This window comes from Sminthopsis crassicaudata, chromosome 4, assembly GCF_048593235.1.
Source record: "Sminthopsis crassicaudata isolate SCR6 chromosome 4, ASM4859323v1, whole genome shotgun sequence".
Lineage (NCBI taxonomy): Eukaryota > Metazoa > Chordata > Mammalia > Dasyuromorphia > Dasyuridae > Sminthopsis > Sminthopsis crassicaudata.
The window spans coordinates 400,859,614-400,887,168 of NC_133620.1; the positions used below are offsets into that span (position 1 = coordinate 400,859,614).

Below are 27,555 nucleotides of genomic sequence, written 5' to 3' on the forward strand. Positions count from 1 at the left end.
AGGAGGGAGATGACTGCCTTTGCAGTAGAAAAAAATTAGAATCCATATTCTTAGAACCCACTGTTGAAAGTACTATGCTCGAAAGGGGATCCCTTGGTTGGGACCACCCACTGAGGAGTTCTAGAGAAGATAGAGCTTGGGCAAAGGGATTAGTGGAGATCTGAAAAGGGTCAAGACTATATTGAAATCACAAGGAAGATGAAGGAAATTCCCACAGACTGGAGCTACAAGAGAAAGGAAGTACAGCATGGAAACACAACTGGAAGGTATTTGAGATGCTAACATCCTTAGTAAATGCTGGAGAGAGACTTAGCAAGTTGCAAAAGATACTCTTTTTGGAGCTGTCTAGAGGTTGGCTACATCTAGATACATCTGGAAATATCTATGTAACTGTAACACAGTAGAGCAACATTCATACTTGTTTGGATTATGAGGTGGTATCAATGCACAGAACAGTGGCCTGAAGGAAAACATCTTCCTGAGTTCAAATCTGACCTCAGACAATTACTAGCTGGGTGACCCAGGGCAAGACACTTTTCTCATCTGTAAAATGAGCTAGAGAAGGAAATGACAAATCACTCCAGTATCTTGGCCAAGAAAAGCCCAAATAGGGTTTTTGAAGAGTCATACACATGACTGAATAACAAAAACACCTGTTTGGGTAGAGAAGGGGAGTTAACAAGGAAGTAGGTAAAGGACATGTAAAAATGAATAGTGATGTATTTGGGATTCGAATTCCATCAACGATGGACAAGTAGAAGGAGAAATCTATCCATTTGTTCTGTCCCTGGTAATTCAGGACAAATATCACAGCATGTATAGTCCATGCAAGAAAGAAGAATGAAGCTCAGGACTCTGTCCTATCCTATGTCATTGTCATGTTATTCACCACCCCCTCCCCCCCCACCCAACACATGTGTTCTGGGACCATTTGGCTTTTATTTCTGATCTGGATTAGAGATGAGCCACTCTGGAAGGTTTTTATTAGAAGTTTATTTGCTGCAAACTAGACCAGCCTCTTCATTTTAGAAAGGCAAAAACTAAGGCTCAGAGAGATGTATATTGTCAAAGGTAAAACCTGGTGTTAAGGAAAATCGCTAGGAAGTGAATCAAGATCCTGAGACTCTAGTACCAATAAGTACTATTTCCACTGTATTGCTTCTCTAGACTAGGCTGAGCTAGGCTAGCCTGGTCTGGGCTATATAGCTGAAGATCAGCTTCCTAGGCCACTAAAGACATCAATAGGTAAATAAGCGTCTCCATCTATGAATAGAGACATAATATCACCAAATCAAAGAGTCTCAGGTAGGAAGTGGGAGAGAAGGGCTAGGCAAATTAACATTTCTGTAGAAATCAAGTTGATCCCAATTACTTTCTCTTCAGTATTAAACGCATCCTTCAAGAGAAACTTGACCTGAGGAGTCCAGGGCAAAAGAATTTGAATGAGACTAAGAAAATGGCTTTGGTGATGGAGAAGTGATTGCTCTTCCAGTCTCTTTCAGCATGGCTAAATAGTATTTAGTAGAACTTTCAGGAAAGCAAAGTACTATTGTCCCCATGGCTTACCCAGTAGGAGCAGAACTAGTTTTGGAACTCAGATCTCCCAATTTCCACTTGGACAAACATATCCATTAAGTATCTGTTGAATGCCAAGCATTACATCTTCCTATGCAATTTACATTTCTGGGATGACTTTGTCTCTTACCTGATGCTATCTATTAGGAATTTCCCTCTAAATAAGTGGGTTTTTTCAATGTTCGTGTTTCTTTCACTTTTGGTTGGATTGGTAAATTTATCCATGGTCTTCACTTCAACCTTCAACAGTGTTATCCTTTAAGCTGTTCTTCTCAAGGAAGCTCTGAGACTCTTGAGAAGAACAAAACTGAGTAACTTGTATTATAAGGATTTAGCTCTTAGAATAATCTTAAAACAACCTATAGGCAGTGAGACCTAAATGCCAAAATTTGATATTAATGGTGCCTCAGTTATATTCATAAAATGTAAGTAGCTAAATGGGGAGGGCTGAGCAGAGAAGAAACTTCAGTGTCAGAATGTCTGTGTGGCTTGCTAATAGCCCTGACTTCATTTCAGAATCAAATCAAGTCTATCCTAGAGCATGTGCTTAGACCCAGGGGAGGATAATGAGAAGAATCCTTTGTAGATTTTTGGTCTGAGCCAAACAGCGATTGTTCACAGCATCTTGGATGGGGTTGCCATCCTGTGTCTGATTCTTCCACCCAGAGAGTCCCTTGTGTATCGAGTTAAGTTTCTCCTTAGGACAAATGCTCTCTAATTCCAAGAACCAACTCAAGAGGGGAAAGAAAAGTCATACTGTTTTATTTCAGTTGGGCAGAAATGGAGTCCAGTGAATTGTGTCTACAATTAGTCATTATAAGTAAGGATTGTTAAAATGGGATTAATCTGGGGGGTGGGGAGTGAGGAGATCAACTACATGATCAGCTTTGGGTCTAGGCCTCTATGATCTTCAGCTGAATCCATCAGTCACCCCAGTAACTTAGAACCGAATCTATCTAAATACTAGAGAAGGGACCTCTTTTTGAATCTTCCACAAACTGTCTCCAGCTCAGGGTATCAAGCCTGGCTGTTTAAATGGTGCCTTAGCTGTGGCAGAGGCACTTAAAAAAAAAAAAAAAAAAAACTCTTGAGAGGAGGAATAACAATAACAGTAAACAAAGCCTCCACACCAACTCAGGAATTTGAATTTAAATTATACATCCTGTAGCAGTTTATACAAAGCAAGAGGCTTTCTTTGCTCACATCAATAATATAATAAAAACAGATAATGGTAGTAAAACATGATGGTGTGCACTAGAGCTCCTCACTCACCACAATGTTAGTAAAACATGGTGGTGTGCACTGGAGCCCCTCACTCATCACCATGACAATTCTTCTTGCTAAATGCCCCTAAAAGAGAGGAAGGGGCTGCAAAGATGGAGAACAGTATCTCTTTAGAGCAGAGAGTGAAGTCTCCAAAATTTACCCTAACCAGACAGGAAGCGCTAGAGACAAAGAAATACTCTTGAGGGGAAAAGTCCCAATGAAAAGAAAGATGTGTCTATGTACATATCTATAGATTTCTATATATCTATACCTAGTTATCTATATAGCTCATTATCTATATATCCATATGTAATATAGTTATCTCTATAGAGATCTACATATGTAGATATAAAGATATCTACATGTAGATATCTATATATCTATACAGATATACATTGAAGGTTGAGCCATCTCAGACAAGCCAATTTGATCCAGTAAGTTTTTCTCTCCTCTTCAAACCTCAGGAGTTTGAAGCTTCTTACTGGATCCTCTGCATTTGATGCCTCCATATATTATTGCTCTGCACCCTGTCATCAATTATTTTCATCTCCAGAAAAATCAGGTCTCTGGCTAGGCTGGAAGCTTTTATGCCTTCCGTGCTTTGTTCCCTCCTGGCAGAAATGTTAATTGTGTAGATATTGGAGATAGGGGAGATAATTCTGTTTCCTTTCAGTATACATTCTCCCTGCTGTTCCTTTTCTTCCAGATTGTAATTCTCAAACTTCATAGTGTTTTTCATCTACAGAGTGCTTTAAAAGTTATTAATGAGCTCATCCTTTCTAAGACTTTGACACAGAGTTTGGGAAGCAAAATATAAGGCTGCAGATGATTGGTTGGCAACCATTCCCAATTTCAGGTCAATATTTTCCACTTTTAGATAAAGGACAAGAATTCATCTTTAAGGATTTGATTGAGAGGGAAAATTATTTTATATCTTGTGTGCTGAGAAACTGAATGTTGGCACAGGATTCCTGAGTGAAGGTTGTAGAGGGTTAGTCCTTGATGTGGGAAAGAAATGAGTTAAATGTTACTCTGGTTCTTATTAAGATTTCATTTCATTCCATTTTTTCCCTTCTGATTGCGTAAGAATCACTCTAGAAAACATCTTTCACATTTCTCTTAAGTCCTACAGAAACCTGAGTTCTCATTTTCTTCCTCTCTCCTATCCCCTTCTCATTTCTTCTCTGAATTTCTGTGGTAGGGCATTAGCAGGAAAGAAACCATTTTTATTACATCTTCCCTGATCCCTTTAAGTGTGGCTAACATCTAGCTTTCTTAGACATAACCTATCTCTGCAGTCTAAGTGGGACTTGGATAGGGGATGTAATATCTACCATAGTTTGCATGAAATGAAGAAACAGTCACAATTATTGGTCAATGTTGAGTTAGATTTTTTTTTTAAATCACAAAGCATCGTATAGCTGGACAACCTTCCTTGAGAAGTGAGAGAAGCTTCCTTATAGGGACATAGAACTAGAATTGTAATACTAATGACCCTGAGGTAGCATAGTCTGGAAAGGCAGTCATTTGCTTTGTTTTGGCAAATTCTTTGAACTGCATTTAGCTCTGTATCACTTGCATGTGAATATTTAATAAAAGCATTCCAAAGACAGTCATGATGACATAGAAGAAAGTCAAGGTGTCTGTCCATTCTGCTGATTGTTCCCCATGTGACCTTAGATGACTTAATTCCCTATCTTTACTGTATCATTCTGTATCATGAGATTATAGAGTACACCAAAGGGAGCATAAGGAATTGTGCAGTCAATACTCTATTCCCTCCTATATTCTTTTGCCAGTGTATAGTGGGGAACCTTTAAGAACCTAAAAAGGATTGTGTCTTGGTCTCAAACGGCTACCTTGCTGAGCCCGAGATTTACTTATCTGTTAGCTCATATGCAAAGGGCTCCAAGCCTTGGAGATGCCCCATCAGTCATGTCTCCTATTCTGTTAGATTCTGACTTGATGACTGGACCAATCTAAATTGTTTGATCAGAATCCTAGACAACTGAATGTTCTTTGCCAGGGCACCATCAGAACCTGGCTTAATCATAGCTGGGTACTGTTACTCACTAGGTATATATATTCTCTTAGAAGTAATCTGATTTTGAATCAGCTCACATATCTGATAATGGACTGGTCCTCTTGCAGCCTGCCTGGCTGGCTCACATTCCGATTGACATAAATATTCATAATTGTTTATCTAATGGAGATCATGACCTGGGATGATGACCTGACTTCAGTGAATTACTTTCGGTAGCATCCTCCTAATGCGGATTTCGGTAGCAGCCATTTTCACAGTTCTGCATCAGTGCTGGACTACCTTGTCATCAATTACATGGACATTTTTCTGTTGCAGGGTTAACTCCTCTGATTCAAAAGGGAGCCCTCCTGGGAAAAAGACCTGCCTGTCTTCAGGGCTGCCAAATGGGTAATTGCACTGAGGCTCACTGAGTGCCTCTGCTAATCATCCCACTCAGGCTCCTGATGATACCTGTCACTCAGTGAAACTCTACTTGTTTGCTGGATTGCTCAGTTTTCCTACACAGACTACAAGATTTGCTGTCTCCTCTCCACCCCCTCAGACCTTACCCCCGTCCAAGGCCAAGGAAGCAGAGTTTTCCCAGCCTCCTCTTTTGTCTGTGGAGGCAGCCAGCCCCCATGTGAGGTCTTTCTCTCTCTCTCCACCCGGACTGTCAGTCAGCCTCCTCGAGAGCAGTCTGAGGTGGAAGGGGAGTGGGCTGGAGGGTGGGAGTGGGCGGCACCAATCCATTATTTTCCTTAGCTGAAGCTGTTTTATCTGATTACGGGGGAGGCCTCTCTCCTTGACTCAGCTTCCTAGAGAGCAACAAGCCCACTCTGAGCCTCAGCTTGGAGGATGCTCTTCATAGAACTAATGGCTGTAGACCACTTCTTGGATGAAGCAGAATTTTTTCAGCACAAAGAAATTCAGGCAGGCGGTGGAATCCAAACAAGATTTAAGAATGGACCCCCAAAGTTAGGGAGATTGATTTGTTGAGATGGAAGCCATCAAGGATTACCAAAAGCCACAATAGTTTAGCCCAACCCAACCAATCAACCCTGAAATGAAAGAGAAAGGGCGCCTTCAGAAAACTAGGAGGGAGAAAGGGGAGGCAAGAGGGGGAAAAGAGAGATTCCAGGGTTGAAAATGAAAAATGAAAAAAAAAAAGGAAATGCAATGACAAGTCAAGGCTTGAAGTTAAAGTGGTGGTGATGACTGTGCTGAATAGTTCTATCTAAAAGTGCCAAGGAGACTCTTGGTCTGGTAAAGCCCAAATTCTACTTTCCCTAGTGAGAATGAGATTGGTCTACTGGGCAGGTAGATGGACTAGAATGCTCCCCCCTTCGGTATGTCCTATAGTTTGGATCTTGGTTAAAGACCAAATGGAATCTAACACTGATTCCTCCTTTGCTGCCACTAAGGCTGAGAGTATAAAGATTTTTAATTTAAAGTACTGAGGAAGGGACTCAGTTCTCCCGTGATCCCCTGAGAATAGGTCCCTCCCCTCCACGCCATGGGGAGCTGAGCATTGGCTCTTGGCTTAATCAGATTAGGATTGTGCCCCTGATAACTAGGAAAACTGAAATCACAATACTGTACACTTTTATACTTATGGTATAGCTGAGAGTATGGTGAGGAAAAGACGAGGTACAGGGAACTGTTCATCTGTAGTCATGTCTGAATTTTTCTCTGAGAGGAGGAGTTAAAACTCCCAAAACAACACTCATCTGACCATTCTTCAATATTAAACATTAAAATTCTTCAATATTAAACTGTGTTCTGAGGCTCACCTGTGACTGGTATTTGACAAAGATGAGGGCTGCCTCACTAGTGGGACTTTTGAATTAAGTCACAGACCCTTCCCATCTCTGGTGCTACCAGAAAATGAAAGCCCTATGATCATCATCAAAAGAGTTTGAATCTATGTATAAATTGGGCTTCTTTGGGAGACCAGGAACATTTGCAAGATAGCCAGCATAAAAACTTCCCATAAGCCTTAATTGACAATGAATGTATGTCTATTTCTTGACCTGTTTCTGCAGCTCTGGTGCCATCAATAAGGAAGAGAAATAGTTTTTTTATTCCTACAATAATTGCTAATCTAAAACCTCCACAGATATAGGTCTTTTACCAAAGCCCAGGGGGCTTTCTGGGGCATTCAGTCAGAGCCCCCTTCATATCTCAGAGTCCCTCACCCATTCCCACACTGCTTTTGTCTTCAGCTCTCTCAAGATTCAGCAATAGAGAAGCAGTCCCCAGTGCCTGCTGAGAAAACAGATGTTTTTCAAAATAAATAATTTTTTTAAAAATCCCTCTCCAAATCCTCACCAAAAGAAAAACATTCCACACCAAACCCATGAAAAACCAGAAGAGAAAACACCAAGGTCTTTGGCCCAAAGATGCTTAACACAGTCTCTTCTGGAGTCCCTGCTGGTGGCTCTGAGGCTCACAGCTGCTGTGGGATGCCCTGTTCCTTGTAGCCTGTGAGGAAGAAGCAGGGAAAATGAGGTTAGACTGTTTAGTTCATGTAGATTTGGAGCATGGGGTCCTCTCCTCAACCCTGAACAAGGCCACTTCTCTGTGTATTACAAAATATTTCTCATGATCCCAAACACTGACCTAGACACCCTGGTTCTGTAGAAAGAAGTAGGCTGGATTTGGAATCAGCTGATTTGATTTTGAGTCCCTGCCCTTTTGCTTATAAATTGATGTGACCTTGAACAGAAGTATTATTCTGTGTACTGTAGCTGTGAAATGAGAGGGATGGGCTAGGTGACCTCTAAGCATCTTCCATCAAGAAGTCTACAACCCCCTTTCTCCCCACCTTCCCCCAGCCTTAGCTTCTTCATCTGTAGAGCTCTGGACTTGGAAGACCCTGTCTTGGTCACTTCATTGGGTGACTTTAGGCAAGTTGTTCTCTCGGCCTTTCATTTCCTCATCTGTAAAATGGGAATAGTAACAGTTATCTACCTTGCAGGGTTGTTGTGAGGATCAACTAAAGTAATATATTAGCCATTAAGTTTCTAATAAAATAGGAGCCAAAACGTTTGTTCTGTTTACTTGCCTAAAAAAGTAAATGGACACAAAGCATTTTGTAGATGTGAAAAATTGTGCAAATGTTGTAACTAATGTCATTGGGTATTATGCGTTCTTTGACCACCTAAGATGGCATCATCCACCTAGAAGATGCACTTGGGAGCCTGAAGAACTGGCTTATGTGTGGAGAGTCTACATTAGCCTATCAGGAAGGTGGAAGCAGTATTTTTCTACTGGTGGTATATGCAGAACTAAATCTTTAGATCTTATTGATGGCATAGGGGGTGAATGAGGGTTTTTTGGGGGGTAGATTTCTATCTGAGAGTGAAGAAGTGAGGAGGGGCTTAGGGGACCACCTCCTTCCTCATCTCCAACTTCCATTAGCCTCTGTGTTCTCAAAGATATGGAAGTCCAGAAATTTAGCTTGGATGTTGCCATCAGCTCAGCAGCAAATCCCTGAAGAGCAAGGATTTGGGTTCGCCTGCTCAGCAGGATTTTGGACATGAACTTAGTATGTAATATTAGATAAGAACCAAACTAAACTTCAAATTTAATCTCCCTTCCCTCTCCAGAGACTGAAATGATATAAATGGAATTATGCTCCTAAGATATTAAGGGAAATGTTTGTTCTTGCTTTGTCTTTGAAGTAAATATTTCCCTGTAAAAATGTATCTGCTGTTAGGGAAGAGGTGGAGCCCCAGAAAAAAGGAGGAACACAGGCAATGGAGGCTTGAATCAGTAGGAGAGGGCACTCAGTCACTTCAAGGTACTAGATAATGCTAAGGGAGGAAAATGTAACAGACCTGATTCTGAACAATGGGACCAGAATAAACCATGCTGTTGTTGCTCTGTCACATCCAACTATTCATGACCCTGTGGCCCATAGCACCCCAATAACCATCCATGAAGTTTTCGTGGTAATGATATTGGAATGGTTTGTCACTTCATTTTTCAGTTCATTTTACAGATGAGGAGACTGAGGCAAATATGTGCCCAGGTTCACATAACTAGTAAAAGTCTAAGATGGAATTTAAACTCGGGTCTATTTAACAAGAGACCCAGCACTTTACCCACTGAGACAACTAACTGCCTCCGTGTTATAATAGCAACAACAGCAGGTATTTGCATAACACTTGGAAGTTTGGGAAAGGCTAGACTAGCTTTTAAGCTGTTGTGAGGCTTTTAAGCCTCACAATAGCTCTTTGAGGTAAGGGCACAGGGATTAAAAGGAGGATTAATATGTATAGCCTTCAAAGTCCTCTGAAAAGCTGTGGGAGAGAGGATGCTCACTAATGAACCATTGGTCTCCCAAGAATTTACTCAGATGCTTCTCCCATGGCAATAGAGCTATCACAACGTATCTCTCCTAAGATTGCCTAGTAAAATCATGAAGCTGGTGAAATTCATTTTTCTTCATCTTTCACCTCCTCTTTCTGGGTCTTTTCCCTTAGTCCCCCTCATTCCCTCTTTCCTCAGGGAACTAGCGTCCAATTCTCTCTGCCTTTCCTCTTATCAAAATCTGCTCTCTGGAAAAAGTCTGTATAAATTCATAAATGCTGTGCTATCAGTGACTAGCATAGTTTAAACTTCTTCTTCTCTTTGGGGATGCTTACATTTTAACAGAGGACAAAAACTGTCATAGTAGAATTCCAGACAGGCTAACAGGTGGGAAAATGGGGAGGAAGTGGAGACTAAAAATCACATTACATTTCTTGTGTTGACTCTGACAGACTGTTCAGCTCAAGGATTTTGGGAAGAGGTCAAGCATAACTTTTTCAAATTGTTTATGAAGTGGGGACTATGATTATTACACCTGTTTTACAGATAGGGATCTTAGTGTAATAGACTGTGTGTTATTTTGCATACATAGAGAAGTGTACAAGAAGATTTTTTTTTGCTAATGGGAACCTTAATTGCAGAGACAGATAGGACTGTTCTTATGAGCTTGAATGAGGTCAGGTGATAAATGGATAGAGCACCAGGCTTAGAGTCAAGAAGAATTGAGTTCATACCTGGCCTCAGAAATTTGATAATTTTTTGCCTCCCAATTCTGGTTGCCTCAGTATCCTCATCTGTAAAATGAGGATAACAACAGTACCTTCTCAGGGTTGTGATCAAATAAGAAAATAAATGTAAAGTACTTAGAATAGTGCCTGGCACATAGTAAGTGATCTATCTCTATCTATCATCTATCTATCTATCTGTCTCTCTCTCTCTCTCTATATATATATCTATCATCTATCTATCTATCTATCATCTATCTATCTATCATCTATCTATCTACATATCTTTCTATCTATCTATCTATCTATCTTTCTATCTCATAGTGAGATATAATCAGTTATTATTATTATTATTTATCATAAGGAGAAGAGACTGATCTCTCCCCCTTATTTCCATTAAACTGCCAATCAACATTAGGTCAGCCAAAGAATTCAATTTAATCCACTAAGTAAGCATTAGCTCATCTACTATTGTACTAAGTGCAAAGCTAGATACTGATGGGGGACAAAAGCAATCTTGCTCTCAAGGTACTTAGAGTTTTAATTAATTGCTCTGTGTTGATGGCTGGCCAGCTGATGATTGATAGCTCAGACTGCCAATGTTAAGGGACACAGGACAATGATGACTGACCCCACAGGGCATTAATTACACACACACACACACACACACACACACACACACACACACACAAATGTTGCCCTGGTCAACAGTCTCAGGATGCAAAAGGATAATCCAAAGTAACAGTAGGTATTCCTGAATACTCTAGATAACTGAGGGGAGGAGAAGAGGGAAATGGGCTACCAGCTGGGAGTCTGGCATCCCCACACTGGACAAAGCCTAAGTGGTTATCATCCTGTAAATTGTAATCTCCATAAATTGGATGCCCATAGTCTGGGAAAATCCCAGTGATGATTAATTGGGGAAAAGGAAGTAGGCTGGAAGAGAGATTTTTCCTGTGTAACCCCATCAGACAAGGGGTGATCTCTAGACTCACCTTGGGAAACTGGTAGCAAGCACGAGGATGTGAAGCAGGCATGAGAGGGAAGGGGGAAAAGAGAGAAAGAAAAAACACTGTGTGAAAAAGATAACCATAAGAACATTTGAAATATCCAAAGGGAGGAGGGATAGACCTGGGGCACTGAGCATAAAACAAGTTTGCCAATTTCATAAAAGCAAAATTTACAGGCACAGGGAACTCTAAGTTGTCCCACATTCATTATAAGCAATGGATCACCACGGATCAGTCTCCCCAGCTAAGGGATATTTGCTAAAAAGACAAAATTCTATGCTTTAAAAAATAAAATTTTTAAACTAAAATCTACTGAAAGATGGTCTGTTTCCTTTGATTGGTAGATATCATGCTTTATGCATGCAAGAAAGTCATTTCTAATTCCTCAGCAAATCTTTAAGAAAAGGCCATAGAGCTAGGGCAAAAGATGACACAGACATAGTTCTTAATAAATGATTATTGACTGACTGACTGTAAAATATTTAGCAGGTATTGCTCCTTGCCATCTTCTCTCTGTCTTTTCCCTCATTCTTTCCATCACTATCATCTTTTCTTATGCTCAGATTTTTATGGATTCAGGTTGTCTGTGTGTCAAAAGTGACCTATTCATAATCTGTAACCATTTTGAAAAGGGCAAAATATCCAATAGAGGCAACTTCCTGCCTGTGAATTATATATATACACATGGTTCAGGGTGAGCTACCATTCACTAGATAGGATCCCTATCCAGCAGCTGGCATTCTGTGCAAAGTGCTGCAGGAGAAAAAACACTGATTTTGGAATATGAAGACAAGTTTAGATTCCATCTTTGTCTCCTTATTAGCTAGAAATCTGTTTCCTCCAGCACAAAATGAGAGTGAACTAAATGACTGGAGAGTTCTTTCAACACTAAATTTATCATGTTATATACTGTGACCCAGGATGTTGGGGTTCCAAAAGTTATTCTCATTAACACTAATATTAACTATTTAATAATGCAAATAGAGAAGAGCAATGCTCTTAAGTTTGCTATTTTAATGCCCTTCTGCATATCACATTTTCTTTAGAAATTTTCTTGGTAAGTTATTAGTAACTACCCTTCTGCCTCCCTCCTCCAATTCCAGTACTTTCATGAGTATGTGCCTATCTGGTTGTTAATGAGGGAGACTCAAAGCCTGTTCTTAGAGTTGGGAAGAGTTGGTTTTGAGTCTTGCCCTTGATCCTTATGAAGTGGGTGGCCCAGGGCAAGGAATCTATTTTCTCTATGTCCCAGGGACTTAAGGCAATACGTACAGATGAGCTACTGAGTTCAATTGGTGAGCTGAGTTTTCAAACCTGGGAGATTTCTTCCATGATAGTACAAATCTAAACCTTCTCCTCCTCCCAAAATTAATGAGAAATATCACTGAATTCTTTTTTCTCTTCTGAAACTCCCATGAGATGAGTAGGATAGCCCTTGATACTAGAAGTGTGACCCAAATGAACAAATCTGAGCTTTTATGTAAAAACACCAGAACTTTAAAAATCTCCAGAGTATTATGAATGAGCCTATCATCCTCAAAATATTTTGAGAGTGCTTTCTAAAAAACAAAACAAAACAAAACAAACCTGCTTTTGGATCCTATTGCAAGTATTTCTTTTGACTCTGTAAAGCAGTGGCAAATCTTTCTTAAAAAGCAGATTTAATTTTTAGAAATGGCTAAAAGCGATTTGTAACCATGACTGATGTGGGAGGTAGATGATTACTCTAAATAATATCACTAGCCAAATGTAGGGAGTGATCATAAAGTACTGAGTCTGATTATTTTGGCAATAATTAGAAAATCAGATCTGGAAGCAAATTCCCAAAGAAGAATTCTAATCTGGTTTTGCATAAATGGTATTATTGGAATAAATATAGTCTCCCAAGGTTTAAAGGCAACATAAGCCTTGATCTCTCAAGGAGATATGAAACTCCTAATAAGATATGTGTAGATGGGCAGGAATCAAACAATCAGTAAACATTTAAGCATCAATTATGTGTCAGGCACTGTGCTAAAAACTGGAGATTAAAAAAAGAGACAAAAGACAGTCAGTCCTTGCCTTCAAGGAACTTGCAATCTAATGGGAGAGATATCATGCAAATAATATATACAAAACAAGCTACAAACTGAATAAACAGGAAATCATTGAAAGAGGGAAAACATTGGAATTAAGAGGGACAGGGGAAAGCTCCCTAGAAAAGGTGGTTACTTAAAGGAAGCCAGAGAGGTCAGTAGTTAGAGCAGTGTTTGTTCAGCATATCATTCAGGGGGGGAACAGCCAGAGTAAATACCAAGAGAAAGGAAACAGCCAGGAAGCCACTGTCATTACACTGAAAAGTACCCATCTTGTCTGATTTTTCTTGTGATTACTATCCCTAGTTAGTTCAAAGCCAGATGTAATTCCTCTCCCTTCTTTATTGTTTATCACTTTATTTCCAATTTTAGCTATTTTTATACAAGTTTATCATTTCATTCCAATTTGTTAGACAAAGGAGGGACACAGTAGACTTAGATGGGTGAAGCATTATTGGGTAACTGAGAAGGAACCCTTGGATGGAAAGCTTTTTCTATCTATTCTTACTCCATTCATATTATGAGCATGAGCCTGCTTTTTTCTTTTCATGGAGGGCTTGAGAACAATGTGTTGTGAAAAGCACCTTGGGCTGAGTAGAGCAGCAGAACACGGTCCTAGTCCTGGCCCAGGATATGGGACTAGTGATATGACTATTGACAAGTCAGTTTCCCCATCTGTATAATGAGCAAAATTGGACTAAATACTATTAAAATTCTTTTCCTCTCTAACATTCTATTCTGATGTGCAAAAATTGAGATTCATATTTGGCTACCTGCCTCACAGACAGGAATATGCTGGTAATTGTTTAACAACTGTTTCCCTAAAGACCCTGACACATTTTAAAGTTCAATTTGTCTTATTAACATTTTTTGCATTCTTTCTTAAATCTAGGCAACCAACAAAACAATAAATCAAGCCCTCATATGTAGCATTTCTTGATTGGCTCTCCACTTAGAGCTGGCTCCTGTGCATCCTTGCTCCAGGTTGAAAGGATTAAATGAGATCTTAGGTATAAAGTAGGATTTGTGTACAAATAAAGTATTTGTGTAGGAAATGTTCATGTTGAAGGGATATAAATTGTATTATATGGTGCAGTAAGTGGAGCTTTCTTCCCCTTCTCCCTAAAGTGATTACAGTCAAATCTAAAAGGGTAGAGAAAAAAAAGAGCCTGATTTTCCTCTCCCTTTCACGGACTGTAGTACCTTAGGTGAGACTTTCATCTCTCAAGGCCTCAGTTTACTCAACTGTCAAATGAGGGAGTTACTCTACATGTTCTCCACATATATTTCTCCAGTATTCTGTGATTCCATGAACACTTGAGAACTGAGTTGCTGGAATTTTGGGAGGCACTGATGTCAGACGCTCTATTTTAGAGAGCCTCCTGGAAAGGGTGAGCACTAGGGACCATGATGGATGCTTAATAAATTCTAGCACAAGAATTCCTAACTAGAAACCCTATTTGACCAAGAAATGAAGGAATAGAATATAAGTAGGGAAAGAGACTAAGAAAGGAGGTTATTAACAAAGATAACCTGTTATCTGCAAATGGTCCACAAGATCCCTCATTTCCCCACTCTGGGCATTTCCACTGGCAATCCCTCATGCTTGGAATTTTTTCTCTCCTTATTTCCACCTCCTCCTGGCTTCTATAAGAAGCTAGTTCCTTCCCTCTGTCGATTACCTCCAATCTATCCTGCCTATATATTTTATTTGGACATAGTGGCTTTCCATGTTTTCTCTCCCTTTAGACTGTGAGTTTGAGAACAGAGACTGTCTTTTGCTTTTCTTTGTAATCCCAATGTTTAGAACAATGCCTGGTATACAGCAGGCTCTTATTAAACACTCACTGGCTGGCTGAGCAAACCCTCATGGCTTCAGAACACAAGAGAATTTGGGGGGCAATGCTCTGTCTGCTTCCATACTATTGAAAAGTAGGATTAGGAGTTTTGTAAATGCTCACTTCTCTTCCCGCTCCATGTAAAAGTTTAGGCTACCCTCAAGTCCCTCAAATGTCTAATCTCCTCCAGGGCAGGGGTTCTTAATTTTTTTTGTCACAGACCACTTTGCCATTATCTGTTTTTGCCTATATTCATAATTAAAGAAAATGCTAAATTTTAGTTAGTGGTTAGTAAAAATAAAAATGTCTTTTCTCCAAGTTCGTAGGCCCCCTGAAATTTATCCAAGGATCTCTTGGGATGAATGGGTGGGTGCAGAGGAATTCAAGAAGCCATACTCTAGGGAATCCAGTTCTGGAGATGAAAAGGCTGCTGAAGTCCAAGAAAGTTTTTTTGAGAATTAAATATTTTTCTTTCCTCTGGATCTCTGGCTGTCTTTTCTGTTCCCAATTTTAGTGGTTACTATAAATGCCTAGAGAGTTTCATTTGGGCCTTGGGCTTCCAGTCAGTCACCACTGGTCAAGACCCAACACTCTATTCCTGACAGTTTAACATCACAAGCAACTACACCTCCATTCCCAAGGCCTGGTTCAACACCCACTCCTCATGAATTTCCATGTATAACCCCCAAGCAAGTGATATGCATTAGTACAGTACATATTCTAAGGGAGAGCCTAGAAGACTCCTTGACTATGGCAAAATGTTCTTCCTTGCTGCTGTTATCCACTGCCTACTGCCTTTTCTATTTGTCTGGATTCCTGATCTTTGACTCTCTCTATCTTTTGGATCCTTGGAATTTCCTAGTTTCTTCATTCATTCATTGAGCCAATAAGCATTAATTTGGCATCTAGACACTGTGAACCCAAAGACTAAGATAAAACGAGTCCCTATCCATCATGAGTTTACACTGGGTAGATGAGGGAGGGCGGAGAACAACATGTTAACAGGTATGACTACAGAATTTTTGAGTGAGGTCAATATAACTGGGGAGATCAGGAAAAGCCTTGTATATATGGGGTGGAGAAGTTATTCTTGAGTTTCCTTAAAGGAAGTAGAAATTCTAAAAGTTAGGGATGAGTATTCAAGTCATAGATTACAGCATATGCAAAGACAAGACCCAGGGAATGAACTGTTAGATGGGAAATGGCAAATAAGGCAGTTTGATGGAAATGTCTGGGAAGAAGTAATGAGAACCAAGTTTGGAAAGATAGATTGGGGTTAGATATGATGGGCTTTAAATGTCAAAAGAATTTGTATTTGATCCTAGAGGTGATGGGGTAATATGATTTTGTGGTTCCCTGATTTTAGGGGGGAGCTTCTATGCTAACAATAAGTCTAAATCTTTTGGCTTTGGAGTCTGTCTCAGGGACTCACCACCCTTCCAATCTAAGAATAACAATTTGTCTGATTCAGTCAGATAGCTCAGGATAGTCCCACAAATCAAACTCCTGAGACAATAATGAATGGACCACTTTCAATTCATTGCTGACTGATAATCTGGCCAGTAATAATCTGGTCAATAAGAACCAAATTCCAGAGACCATTCCTCCTACCTATGGGCCACAGAATTAGCATGTCAATGGCTCAAAGCTGGATACATGTGTCTCCTTGTTTCCGTTTCACTGATAATTTCTTTTGGAAATTCAGCCTGCTTTGTAATGGCATTACAATTACAACAAACTTTTGCCTCTTCACTTGGATATGGGTTCAGGCCTGCAGATTTTTTTGGGACACCCGACGCCAAACTTTTGGGGTCCCTTCCCAATCTCAACAGTAATAGGAAACCATGGAAACTTATTGAGTAGAAAAGTAACATTGTAAAGACCTCTGTTGTAAGAATATCAGTTTGGATGGAGAAGGGATTAAAGAGGGAAGAGATTGTGGGGTAGTGAGATCCATTAGCAGGCTATTTCCATTGTCCAGGAGAGAGAACCAGATCACTGAGTGGAGAAGAGGGGATGGATATGAAACATGTGAACATATAATTGGTTAAAAGGGCCGAGGGAGAGTGAATTACACAGGATGCCTCAAGGATGTGAATCTGGGTAACTTTTTAGAAGGGGAAGTTTGATGCTGGGAAGGAGAGAAACAATTCTGGAAAAAAATGAGGATGCCAAAAAGTCCAGGCACAGACAGCTGAAGGTATGAAGTGAATTGTGTGACTTTTTGATAACTATAGTTCTGGTGACAGGACTATTGGAAATACTATTTTTATCACATTTTATAAAAATGCAGAGTTTTGTTTTATTGGTGGTATTCTCAACAGAAGTAGGGCAATTGTGTGTGTGAGTGTCAGTTTGACTGTCTGTCTGTCTGTCTAGGTCAGGGGTTCTCAAACTACGGCCCGCAGGCCAGATGTGGTCCCCCCCCAGGTTATGGCAAATGGACTGAGGGGCGGAGACAGAGTGTGAGCTTTTGTTTTTACTATAGTCCCACCCTCCAACAGTCTGAGGGACCGTGAGCTGACCCCAATTTAAAAAGTTTGAGGACCACTGGTCTAGGGAGTAAGAGAATGTTGCCTGACCTTGCCCTATAATATCTGTAGTTTGATAAGATGAATTTTGATCTGCTCTCTTACTCTGGAACACTTTCTGGCTTATAAAAGACTAGCTAGTGTTTTATTTCTTTGAGTTCACTCTGGTGCCTGTAAAGTCCCTGTGACTGCCTATTGGATCATTTCCACACCTAGATCTTGCTCTAGTTTTTGGAAACTCTAACCTGATCTTTTTTAACCTGCTGGCTAATTTACTTTGACACCCCTCCTCCATCCATAACACTGGCCCTACTTTCTTTACTCTCAGTCCGTTCCAGCACAACCCACCCATCCAGATTTGAATCCCACCAGATCACCTGTTGGAGCAGGCTCTAAGTGCTGGACCATGAGATTTTTTTCTAACTTCCCCAGTGTTACATTTGACCTTTTTCTCCCAGCATTTCCTTTATTCTCTCCCCCACTCCTTCACCTCCCCCCCTACCCTTCCCATTCCTCATCCCCCTGCTCTAATCTCACATCCATGATTCCTCAGCCTCTTGTGATTCCAATGCTGACAGCTCAATTTACTGAGTGCTGAAGCTTGTATGAAGCCCAGCATCAGGCATGGAAGACTGGGGTAGGAACGTTCAGAAAGTGTCTATTTTAGACAAGGACCCCGCCCCGGTAGAATTTATAGCCTCATGAGTGGTCCCAGGCTTAACTGTAGCAGTGAAAATCAGTCCATGCTGATCATAATGATTGAAGCTGAGCGGGGCTAGTGGGAGAAGATTGCCCAGAGTTGGGGGGACCTAGAAACAAAGAGGGAAAATGTTCCTGCCAGGATAATGTCTGTGCAGACGAATAGCAGGGTCATGCACTGGGCACAGCAGTCCAAAAATGCTTGTTTTGTGCTATTTCTGTTTGTAGCACCATCATTCATCCTGACTCGAATGTTCATAAACTCTGGATTATCTCGGACTCCCTACATACATCAAACTGGTTACCAAGCCTGATAGTTCTACATTGGCAACATCTCTCCATATGTCTCTTCTATTTTATTTCTTATTGTGACTGCCTACTCTGGACCTTCTTCCTTACAGTGTACCTGTACTAGGGTAACAGCCTTCTAATTGGTTTTCTTGACTCCACTTCCCCTGCTCTAATCACTTTTTTATATTGCTGCTAGAATAACCAGTCTAATAAGTCTCTCCTTAAACATTCATTAAGCACCTACTATGTGCCAGAAAACTGAGGACAGTCCTGTCCTCAATGAGCTCATAATTTAAGAGGGAAAACAACAAACAAACAACTATGTACAAAAAAGTGAGTTATGGGATAAATAGGAAATAGAAGTCGCTAGAATGAAGAGATATTAGGAAAATCTTTCAGTTTTTGACCCTTAAATTTAAATATTTTTTGAAAAATTATATTATAGCATTGGGGGTTATTACTCCTTAATGCTAGTGCTTTCTCTTGGTTGATTATTTCCAATTTATTTTATTTATAGTTTGTACCTAGTTATTTGCATGTTATCTCCCCTGTTTGTTAGATTGTAAGCTTCTAGAGGGTAGACAGCATCTTTTGCTTTTCTTTGTATTCCCCGTGCTTAGTGCAGAGCCTGGCACAGAATTGTTAAGTCATTCTTCAGTCTTATCTGACTCTTCAGGAACCCAGTTGGAATTTTCTTATTCAGAGATCTTGGAGTGGTTTGCCATTTCCTTCTCCAGCTAATTTTTTTAATACAGATGAAGAAACTGAAGCAAACAGCTAAGTGACTTGTCGAGTTATTAGTTAGCTAATAAGTGTCTGAGGCTGGATTTGAACTCAAGAAGATGAGCCTTCCCACACTAGAACTGGTACTCTATCCACTGTGCCACATTGCTATTCTTGGCACAGGCATAATAAATGTTTACTGAGCAACTAATGAGAGGCAGTTTGAATGTTCTAGAGTGTTGCATTTGAATTCAGAAAGACAAAGGTATAAATTCTACCTTTAACACTGACCATGAACCATTATTACTTTATTCTCTGACATTTAAGCACCTCTCTAAGACTTTGAATTATAAGTGAGTCAAGATCTGCCTGAGAAAAAAATCCCATACCAGTGAAAGAAAATAAGTTGATATATGGTCTGATAAGCTTGGTTTTCTCAATTTCAGAAAACATTTTTTTATCCAAACCCAGTTTATATCTAATCTTGTTTATGTGATGGTTGCTATGGGCCCATTTGTTGCCAATTATAAATAACAATGCTCTAGCTTCAAAGGGCAAAAAGCTAAGTTTAAGGGAGAGAGAACTTACTGCCTTCTGGTTGGGAAAAAAAAGGCAAAGATAGGATTTCATGCTAGAAAATAAGAGAGGGAGGGAGAGAGGAGGAGGGGGGAAAGACAAAAAGGGGGAGGAGAGGAAAAAGAAATAGGAGGAGAAAGGGGAAAGAGAGGGTTTTATTCCCTCTTTTTTGGTAATTGTTTGAACAGAATATCAGAAAAAGAAGAAAAAAAAGTAGGAGCAGGGAACCAGAAATCTAGCCCTGTTTGTTTCTTCTTTATACCAGGAGATAAAGAACACTTGGACAAATTAAGTAATGAGACTTTAGCCCTAAAGAGCCAGCAACAGTCAAAAAATTCTTTCATGGCAGAAATTAGACAAAGATTTTTATCATAGCATTAAATTATTAAAATATCAGAGAACTTGAATAGGTCTAGGAAGGACTTTTCACTCAGCATAATGCCTGACACATAGTAGGCATTAATAAATGTTTGTTGATTGGTTAATTGATCAAAGAAAAGATTTTGACCAGTTTTTTTTTTTTAAGAGTGTTTATTCAAGCCTAGGGAGAAAGCCATGGTAACTGAAAATAGTTAAGGATTAATTAGAAAGGTACCTAATTATATCTCTTATCTCTTAAAAAATGTGAATTAAAAGCATTAACGACAAGCAATATTGACTAATATTTATATTTAGCTGTTTTCAAGAATTATATTTCTATAAAAATAAAAAACAAATAATCCCCCATACTCAAAACCATAATTCAGTTGGGAAAACATCTAATTTCTTTCTCTCTGTTAGGCAGGACAATGAAAAATCTGGCTGTTCAGTCAATTAAGTCATCATTAAAAAAAAAAAAAACTATAATTCATCTGGTGATATAATCATCTAATTACATGCAAAGTACCTAGGAGGAGGGAAATTATGTTGAATGTTGGTTTTGAAAATTTGAACCTATAAAGTGATAGCAAAACAACAGAGACTGTCACAGAAAATGACATCATCATCATAATAATAATAAAAAAGTGGATTTATAATCTACTGTGCTCTCCGATAACTGTTTTGAAAGAAATCTCTAAATCAGTAGATCCTAAAGCATAGCAGGAGATTTACAATGGTTCACAAAAGTCCTCCAGATCATTTGTCAAATATTATCTGTTAATACTAATATTTATAACACAAGTCTGTGCTTCTGTTTCTGGTTCGAATTAACCATTCATTTACATTATTCAAGTAAGAAAAAGATATCATTTCATTGGTATTACATCAAAAGTAATTCTTTTTACTTAGAATTGTCAATTTTTCCATTCATGCTGATAAAATGTGTGTGTGTGTTTTAATGGAAGAACTCAAAAAAAAAAAAAGTTGTCCTATAAAGAGATTAAAAAACTGAACAATTTTTTTAAACTAGAGTTTTAAATGTTAAAAGGAGTCTTCCTGTTTCTCCTTTGATTTCTGATGAAAGGTTCTCCAGTTCCCAGCATTTGGAAAGCCTATCCTATTTATCTCCATTTAATATAGATAAAGTTAAAACTCTACATTTGGGTTAAATAATAAATTGCACAAGTGCAGGATGGAGAAAATGTGACTACATGGTACCTATAAAAAAATCTTGAGGTTTTGGTAGATGGTAAGCTCAGGGATTCAACAATGGGATGTGGCAGCAAAAATTTTAAAAAAATTAATATTAGACTGCATTAAGAGAGCCACAGTATCCAGAATGAAGTGAGTGATTGCATTTCTGTATTCTGTCCTGATCAGGTCACAACTGAAGTATCATTTTTAATTCTGGGGTCTAGAATAATAGGAAGAACACTGACAAATTGGAGTGGGTTGGTGCCCCCTGATGAAGATTGAATTGGAGAGATCATACCAAATAAGTTTCAATTGAAGGAAATTCAATGTTTGGCCTTCAAAACAGAAAGCCTAAGGAGCATATGATAGGTCTTCAGGTATTTAAAAGGCCATTATGTGGAAGAAACATTAGGTTTGTTTTGCTTGTCCCTAAAGGCTGACATGTGTTTAAACCAACTCATAGCATCTACCATTTGTTAAATTTTTAATGTGAGCATTTACATCTTGGAAAACACCACAAATTGGGGCTTGATTTATTATTCATTATCTAGACATAAGAAACTGATGGAGAAAATGTTAATGCACAATAAACTTAATATCAATAATTAAACTTAATGTTAATTATAATAAATAAACTTAAAAGTGTGTTCTGCTTTGGAAAGCTGGTTGTTAAACATTTACCAACACATTTTTGTTTAAAGGGCACGGCAAGGAACAATGAGTAAAATGTATAAAGAGGTAGAAGTTAAAATGCAGAATAGGCTACTTTTAAAAGTAGTGAGTTCCTAGTCACTAAAAATCTTCAAATTATGTGTTATTAGATTTTATAGAGAATATTTCTCTATGGGTGTGGGAGTAAATGATTTTTGATTCCCTTCCCTTCCTGTGAATTTATTTCTACATTGTCCAGATTTTCCTTTCTCAAGCCTGTGCCTTATACTTTCCGACTGTGTTGAGTATTTCTTTATCATTCAATATTAACCATGTTCACTTAGCTGGTATTTATAGTTGGCTCTATTTCTTTAAGAAAGTTCATGTTTCCTCCCCTTTTATTTTCAGTTAGAATCTATGTACTGGCTCTTGTACAGGCATATTGTACAGATTATGGTTCTCATATTGTTTCTTCCCAGACATTCAGTCCACCTGTGTGATGATCATTTTTGTGACTCATTAATACAGTATGATCTTCATTCCAGAGTTCTTTTCCTGTCAACCCACCATGATCACTTCCTCTCTAAGCTCCTACTTCATTTGTATAAGGCAAGAAGTAGGGACTGACACCTTGAGCTGTACAGGTGATTAACACACTTCTCACTCCCACTGACTAAGGTTGACAGCAGTAATCGATGTACATCTTAGATGAGACCCGATTTTTCCCATCAACTCAGATGTCCTTAGGGAAGGGATTATCAAAGACCAAATTATCATATTTTTCCATTTCAGCATCTTTCTGTTTGAATTAGTGCTAGCACACTGATCATTCTTATCAAGTGGGAAAAAGACTTTCTATAATGGCTAAGAAGAAAAGATTGGTAAAGAAGGGAAACATTGACTGAGATCTGCTCTATTCTAGCCTCAAAAAAAATGGAGAGAAATCTATTAACAACAAAGTGTTTCCTGGGAAGCCCAGTGTAGTGTCCTAATCTTACATGAGTATTGCACTGAAGTAAGGTAAATAATTCCCTGAGAAGAACATCAAAGCCTCATGGGAATTCTGGGCTGGTCCATGATTTCAAACCTGGCCAAACTCCCCACATCTCTATCTGGTCTTGGTCTCCCCACCTTGTCTTCTTGGCTGGATCCTTATGTTAAGAGATTGGAAAGAGAAGTGAGGAGACATTTGTAAGATACTCACTGGCGAGAATGACCATATCCATTCCCCAGAATATACTCATGATCCAGCCCACCATCACAATAGCTGTCAGAATCTGAATGAGTGCTGCGGCGATATTCAACCAGAAGACACAGCATATGTGCCTGTCGGGGAGGTCAGTCCGGGCTCCACACAGCACAGTGAAGGCAGAGACAAAGGTACCTGGGAAAAAAAGGGACTGTGAGCAATCCATTTATAGTACATAGAGTTCTCACTTTACATGAATCTCCATGACATAAATCTGGCTTTTTATAAAGAATTCTGAAAGAAATTCACATTCCATTCTGTTTTTAAAATTGTGTAAATGTCAAGAGAGGCTAATAGAGCAGACATTGAAGCTTCCTTGCAAAATAACAATAATAAATAGATGAAAAAATAATAGAGGAATTTTGCCAAAGCAAAATTTTAATATAGATGAAACTGGCCTATTTTATTAAAGAATGGCATCTTGAGCCTAGATTTCAGTGGAGAGAAAAACTATACCAGGGCATAAAGCTTCAAAAAATAGAGTTACTCTTCTACTTGAAGGGAATACATCTGGGACTTGCAAATTAAAACCTGTTCTTGTACACCACTCAGAAAATCCCAGAGCATTAAAAGCAACATGTGTATTATTTCTGCTAACCCTAAGGAAAGGATAATCTTTACCATTTTTGAACAATAATTTATATACTGTTTCATTCCTGACATCTAGAGAACTTTTGTAATGATAATAATATCCCTTTCAAGATTCTACTTATTTTGGATAATTCTCTTGTTCATCACCCTCCCACATGGATGATTTTAATGAAAATGTAAAAGTGGTCCATTTTCCCTCCAACACCACCTCATTATTACAATCTATAGGTCAGGGAGCAATTGCAAATTTCAAGGCATATAATTTACATACTACATTTGCCCAGAAAATTGCATCTATGGACACAGATAAGGACTTGATGTAGAGAGGTTTTTGGAAGTGCACTAATATTTGCCGTGCAATCTGGAATATTGCCAAGGCAATATTGGGAAGGTGTAACAAAACATACAGAGAGTTTGGGGAAAAAACTGTGCCCACAATTAAGTAACAAGAATATAAAATTAGCACAATTAGAGTTAGAAGTAGATGATGAGAATGACATGGAGGAGCTGACTGAGTCTCATGAAGAAGAAAGAACTGGTCTGAATAAGAATCTAGTTGAGCTACCAGCTGCAAAAATTGCAGAAAAAGAAAGGGAAGCTTTGGAACCTGAGGTTGAAGCAAAAAGATTCACAACAAAAACAGTTGGCAGAAGCATTCCATCATTTGTGTGACCTTTTTTCCTTGTATTGAAAAGATGGATCCAAATAATTCAACATTTTTAAAAGTTTAAAGATTAGTTGAGGATAACATAGCTTGCCATCGACAAATATACAAGGGGAAAAGAGAGAGCCACTGTCCAAATATCCCTGGATAGTTTCATAAATAAGTTGCACAGCCAACCATCAGTGATTAAGGCTGGGTGCAATGGGTGAGGAAGAGGCAACATACAGCACATCTGTACATATTTTATCATTAACTTTACCTTTCATTTCAAAATTATGTTTATTATCATGGTATAGTATTTAATGTGTCTTGCATTTTAGTACTTTTCATGGCTTATATAAAGGTATCATTTTGTATATACTTTTGTTATATGGGTTAAGTGAAGTGGGTGGGTAAATTCTCATTACAAAAAAATTACTTTATGTCAGAGGTTCGAAGGATTCACTTATATAAAACAAGAATTGTCTGTATTTAGGGTGGAATTTTTCCCCAATGTGCCAGCTAAGTCTAGATTAATTCCTTAAAGTTAGTTAGTCTAGAGACCAGTTCATCTAGTAACATATTAGTCATCAAAATTTGTATTTCAATTATAAAGTCTTATCCAATTTCTAGCATTTCAAATATGGCAAATGGGAAGATGAGAGCAGGGTGGATTACATTTGAGAAATTGGCTAGTTCTTTTAATGACCCTAAACCTGCCTAAAACAAGCAGCCATATTTTAAAAATATCAATATACCTGTGCAGCACAGTATGAAGGGCTAAAGTTGCAGGTCATTCAAATACTGATGGACAAACTGATGGTGGATGTATATTGGCTATTGTATATTAGTAATGATAATGAAGAATAGGAAAAGTAGCAAAAAACTCTATTATTCAAGAAATATATTACTGGAAAATGAAAGTCAGTCAAACAATAGGAGCAAGGGATATCTACAAAGTGACAAATGACCTGGAGAAAAGTTCTCAGTATGTTGGATAGAATTTCTGTAGTACATTTCCTATGTGAATAGGAACAATTATTCCACATATGATGAGAAAGCAAGGAGAGATTCCACACATTTGATGCAGTGGATTGAACTCTGGGCCTGGAGTTAGGAAGATGTGTTCAAACTCTTACTAGCCATATGATCCTGGACAAATCACTTACCTGCTATTTGGCTCAGTTTCTTCATTTGTAAAGTGAAAATAATAATAGCCCCTACATCCTTGGATTGTTATGAGGATCAAATGAATATTTCTAAAGTGTTTTGCAAACCTTAAAATCTGTGTACAAATGACTTGGAGTCAAGAAAGTCCAACTTCAAATCCTGCTTCAGATACTTAACTGTGTGAACATAGGCAAATTATTTAATCTCTCTAAGCCTTACTTTGTTCATCTGTAAAATGGGGATAATTATTACACATATATCATTGGGTTGTAGTAAGGATCAAATGATATAATCCATATAAAGCACTTTATATGTGCCATTATTAACAAATTATCACATGTGATTAGATCATTTTAGCTCTCAACAAAGACCTTTACTTCCTTATTGTTTTTCTTTTTCATTTTTATCTGCATCATGACGTTTGGCTTTAATTTTGCCCATTTTTGAGCACTTTAAGGGATTTTTAAAGCCAATTTTTAGCATACTCTTTAAATACATTTCTTATTTCTAATAAAAAAAATTGACATGAACAGAAAACCAGAAAGAAGATTTGAGATGATCTAATCCAATCCCTTCATTTTTAGAAGAAAAATTAAGGATCAGAGGTGAATTTTACTTGTTCAATGCAGAGCTGGACCTTGAGTCTTCTGACACCATTACCAGTATCTTCCAATATCCTAAAGATGGTTTTAGCCCATTTGAAGGGAAAACTTTTACTTTTTTATCTGTCAATTAAGAGGTTGCATGACATAGTAGGAAGAGAAGTAGGTTTGGAGTCAAGATTCCTGTTCTGCCTTTTATTAGCTATATCACCCTACTTAAGATCCTCACTGCTTTGAACCTGAAGGCAGCATTCCCTGGGCCAGTTATGGAGAATGAATAGAAATAATGAATTGGCTGGAGAGGTCTAAAACCGAAATCTGTCCTCTTTATGCTTCTTCCTCATAAATATTCTTGCTGGAGACTAGTGTGCTAATAGCAGAGACCAGACACAGCCTGTTCTAACCCTGGATTTTATCCATCATGACCCAAAACAAGGACCACGTCCCCTGTTCATCTTCCCTTTATGTCTTGTCTATCCCCCATAATAATGTAAGTTCTTTGAGGACAAAAACATTCTTTTTGCTTGTATCCCCAGTGCTTAGCACATTGTCTATCACAATGTGATAAGTACTTAAGAAAGTACTTATGAAATGTTTCTTGACCTGACTTGCTTTGACCAGTGACCTAGGAACTTAAGAATGGCACGGGACTATGACACTTTGATGAGGCTCTTCACCAATGTGCTTTGGTACACACACACACCTTTTCCTCCAAGTTCTGTGTCCGTTTTATAAAGGCAAAAATGAGAATTCTTCAATCAAAAGTAATTTCTGTAAGACTTTTTGGGAGGCCTAGGGCAATGAAGTCAGGAAAATATGGGTTCAAGCACTACCTTATACATATATGGCCTATATCATCCTATTACTTACTTTTTTAAGTATTTTATTTTTGTTGTTCTGTCATTTTCCAGTCATATCCTAATCCCATTTGGGGGGTTCTGAGGTAAAAATACTAGAGTAATTTTGCCATCTCCTTTTCCAGCTCATTTTACAGATAGGCAACTGAGGCAAAGAAGGTTAAGTGATTGCAAGAGACACATCGCTAGTGTCTGAGGTTGTATCTGAACTCCAGGCTTCCTGACTTCAGGCTTAACAATCTATCTACTATGGACCCAGTTGCCCTTTCAGTATTTTAGGTGAATATGTGCAGAGACGGTACAGATCTTTAATGAAAGAAGTTCTTGGGGGCAGCTAGATGGCTTAGTGGATAGAGCACCAGCCCTGGATTCAGGAGGACCCGAGTTCAAATGTGATCTCAGACACTTAGCACTTCCTAGCTGTGTGACCCTGGGCAAGTTCTCTTATTCAGAGTTCCTTAAATTCCCTTCCCCCCTCCTCTCTGCAGGCTGGGATATAATTGTTCATCCCCTTTTCAGGAATAAATTAAGTTGGTGTGTTGCATAAACTTAGCACCTACTGAATACCTAGCAAGACATGACTTCAAGGCTA

General features: G+C 38.7%; 1 protein-coding gene across 1 annotated transcript in view; it reads right to left on the reverse strand.

Moving 5' to 3' along the window:
* Positions 1–910: 910 nt before the first annotated feature.
* The window catches only part of STUM (stum, mechanosensory transduction mediator homolog), a 99,087-nt gene continuing 72,442 nt past the window's right edge, over positions 911–27,555 (reverse strand). Inside the window, exons 2-3 of the mRNA XM_074262603.1 lie at positions 23,056–23,235; positions 911–7,345 (exon numbers count right to left, since the gene is read on the reverse strand). Coding sequence (XP_074118704.1) covers positions 7,311–7,345; positions 23,056–23,235 — 215 coding nt within the window. The 3' untranslated portion in view covers positions 911–7,310. The remainder of the gene's footprint in view (positions 7,346–23,055; positions 23,236–27,555) is intronic.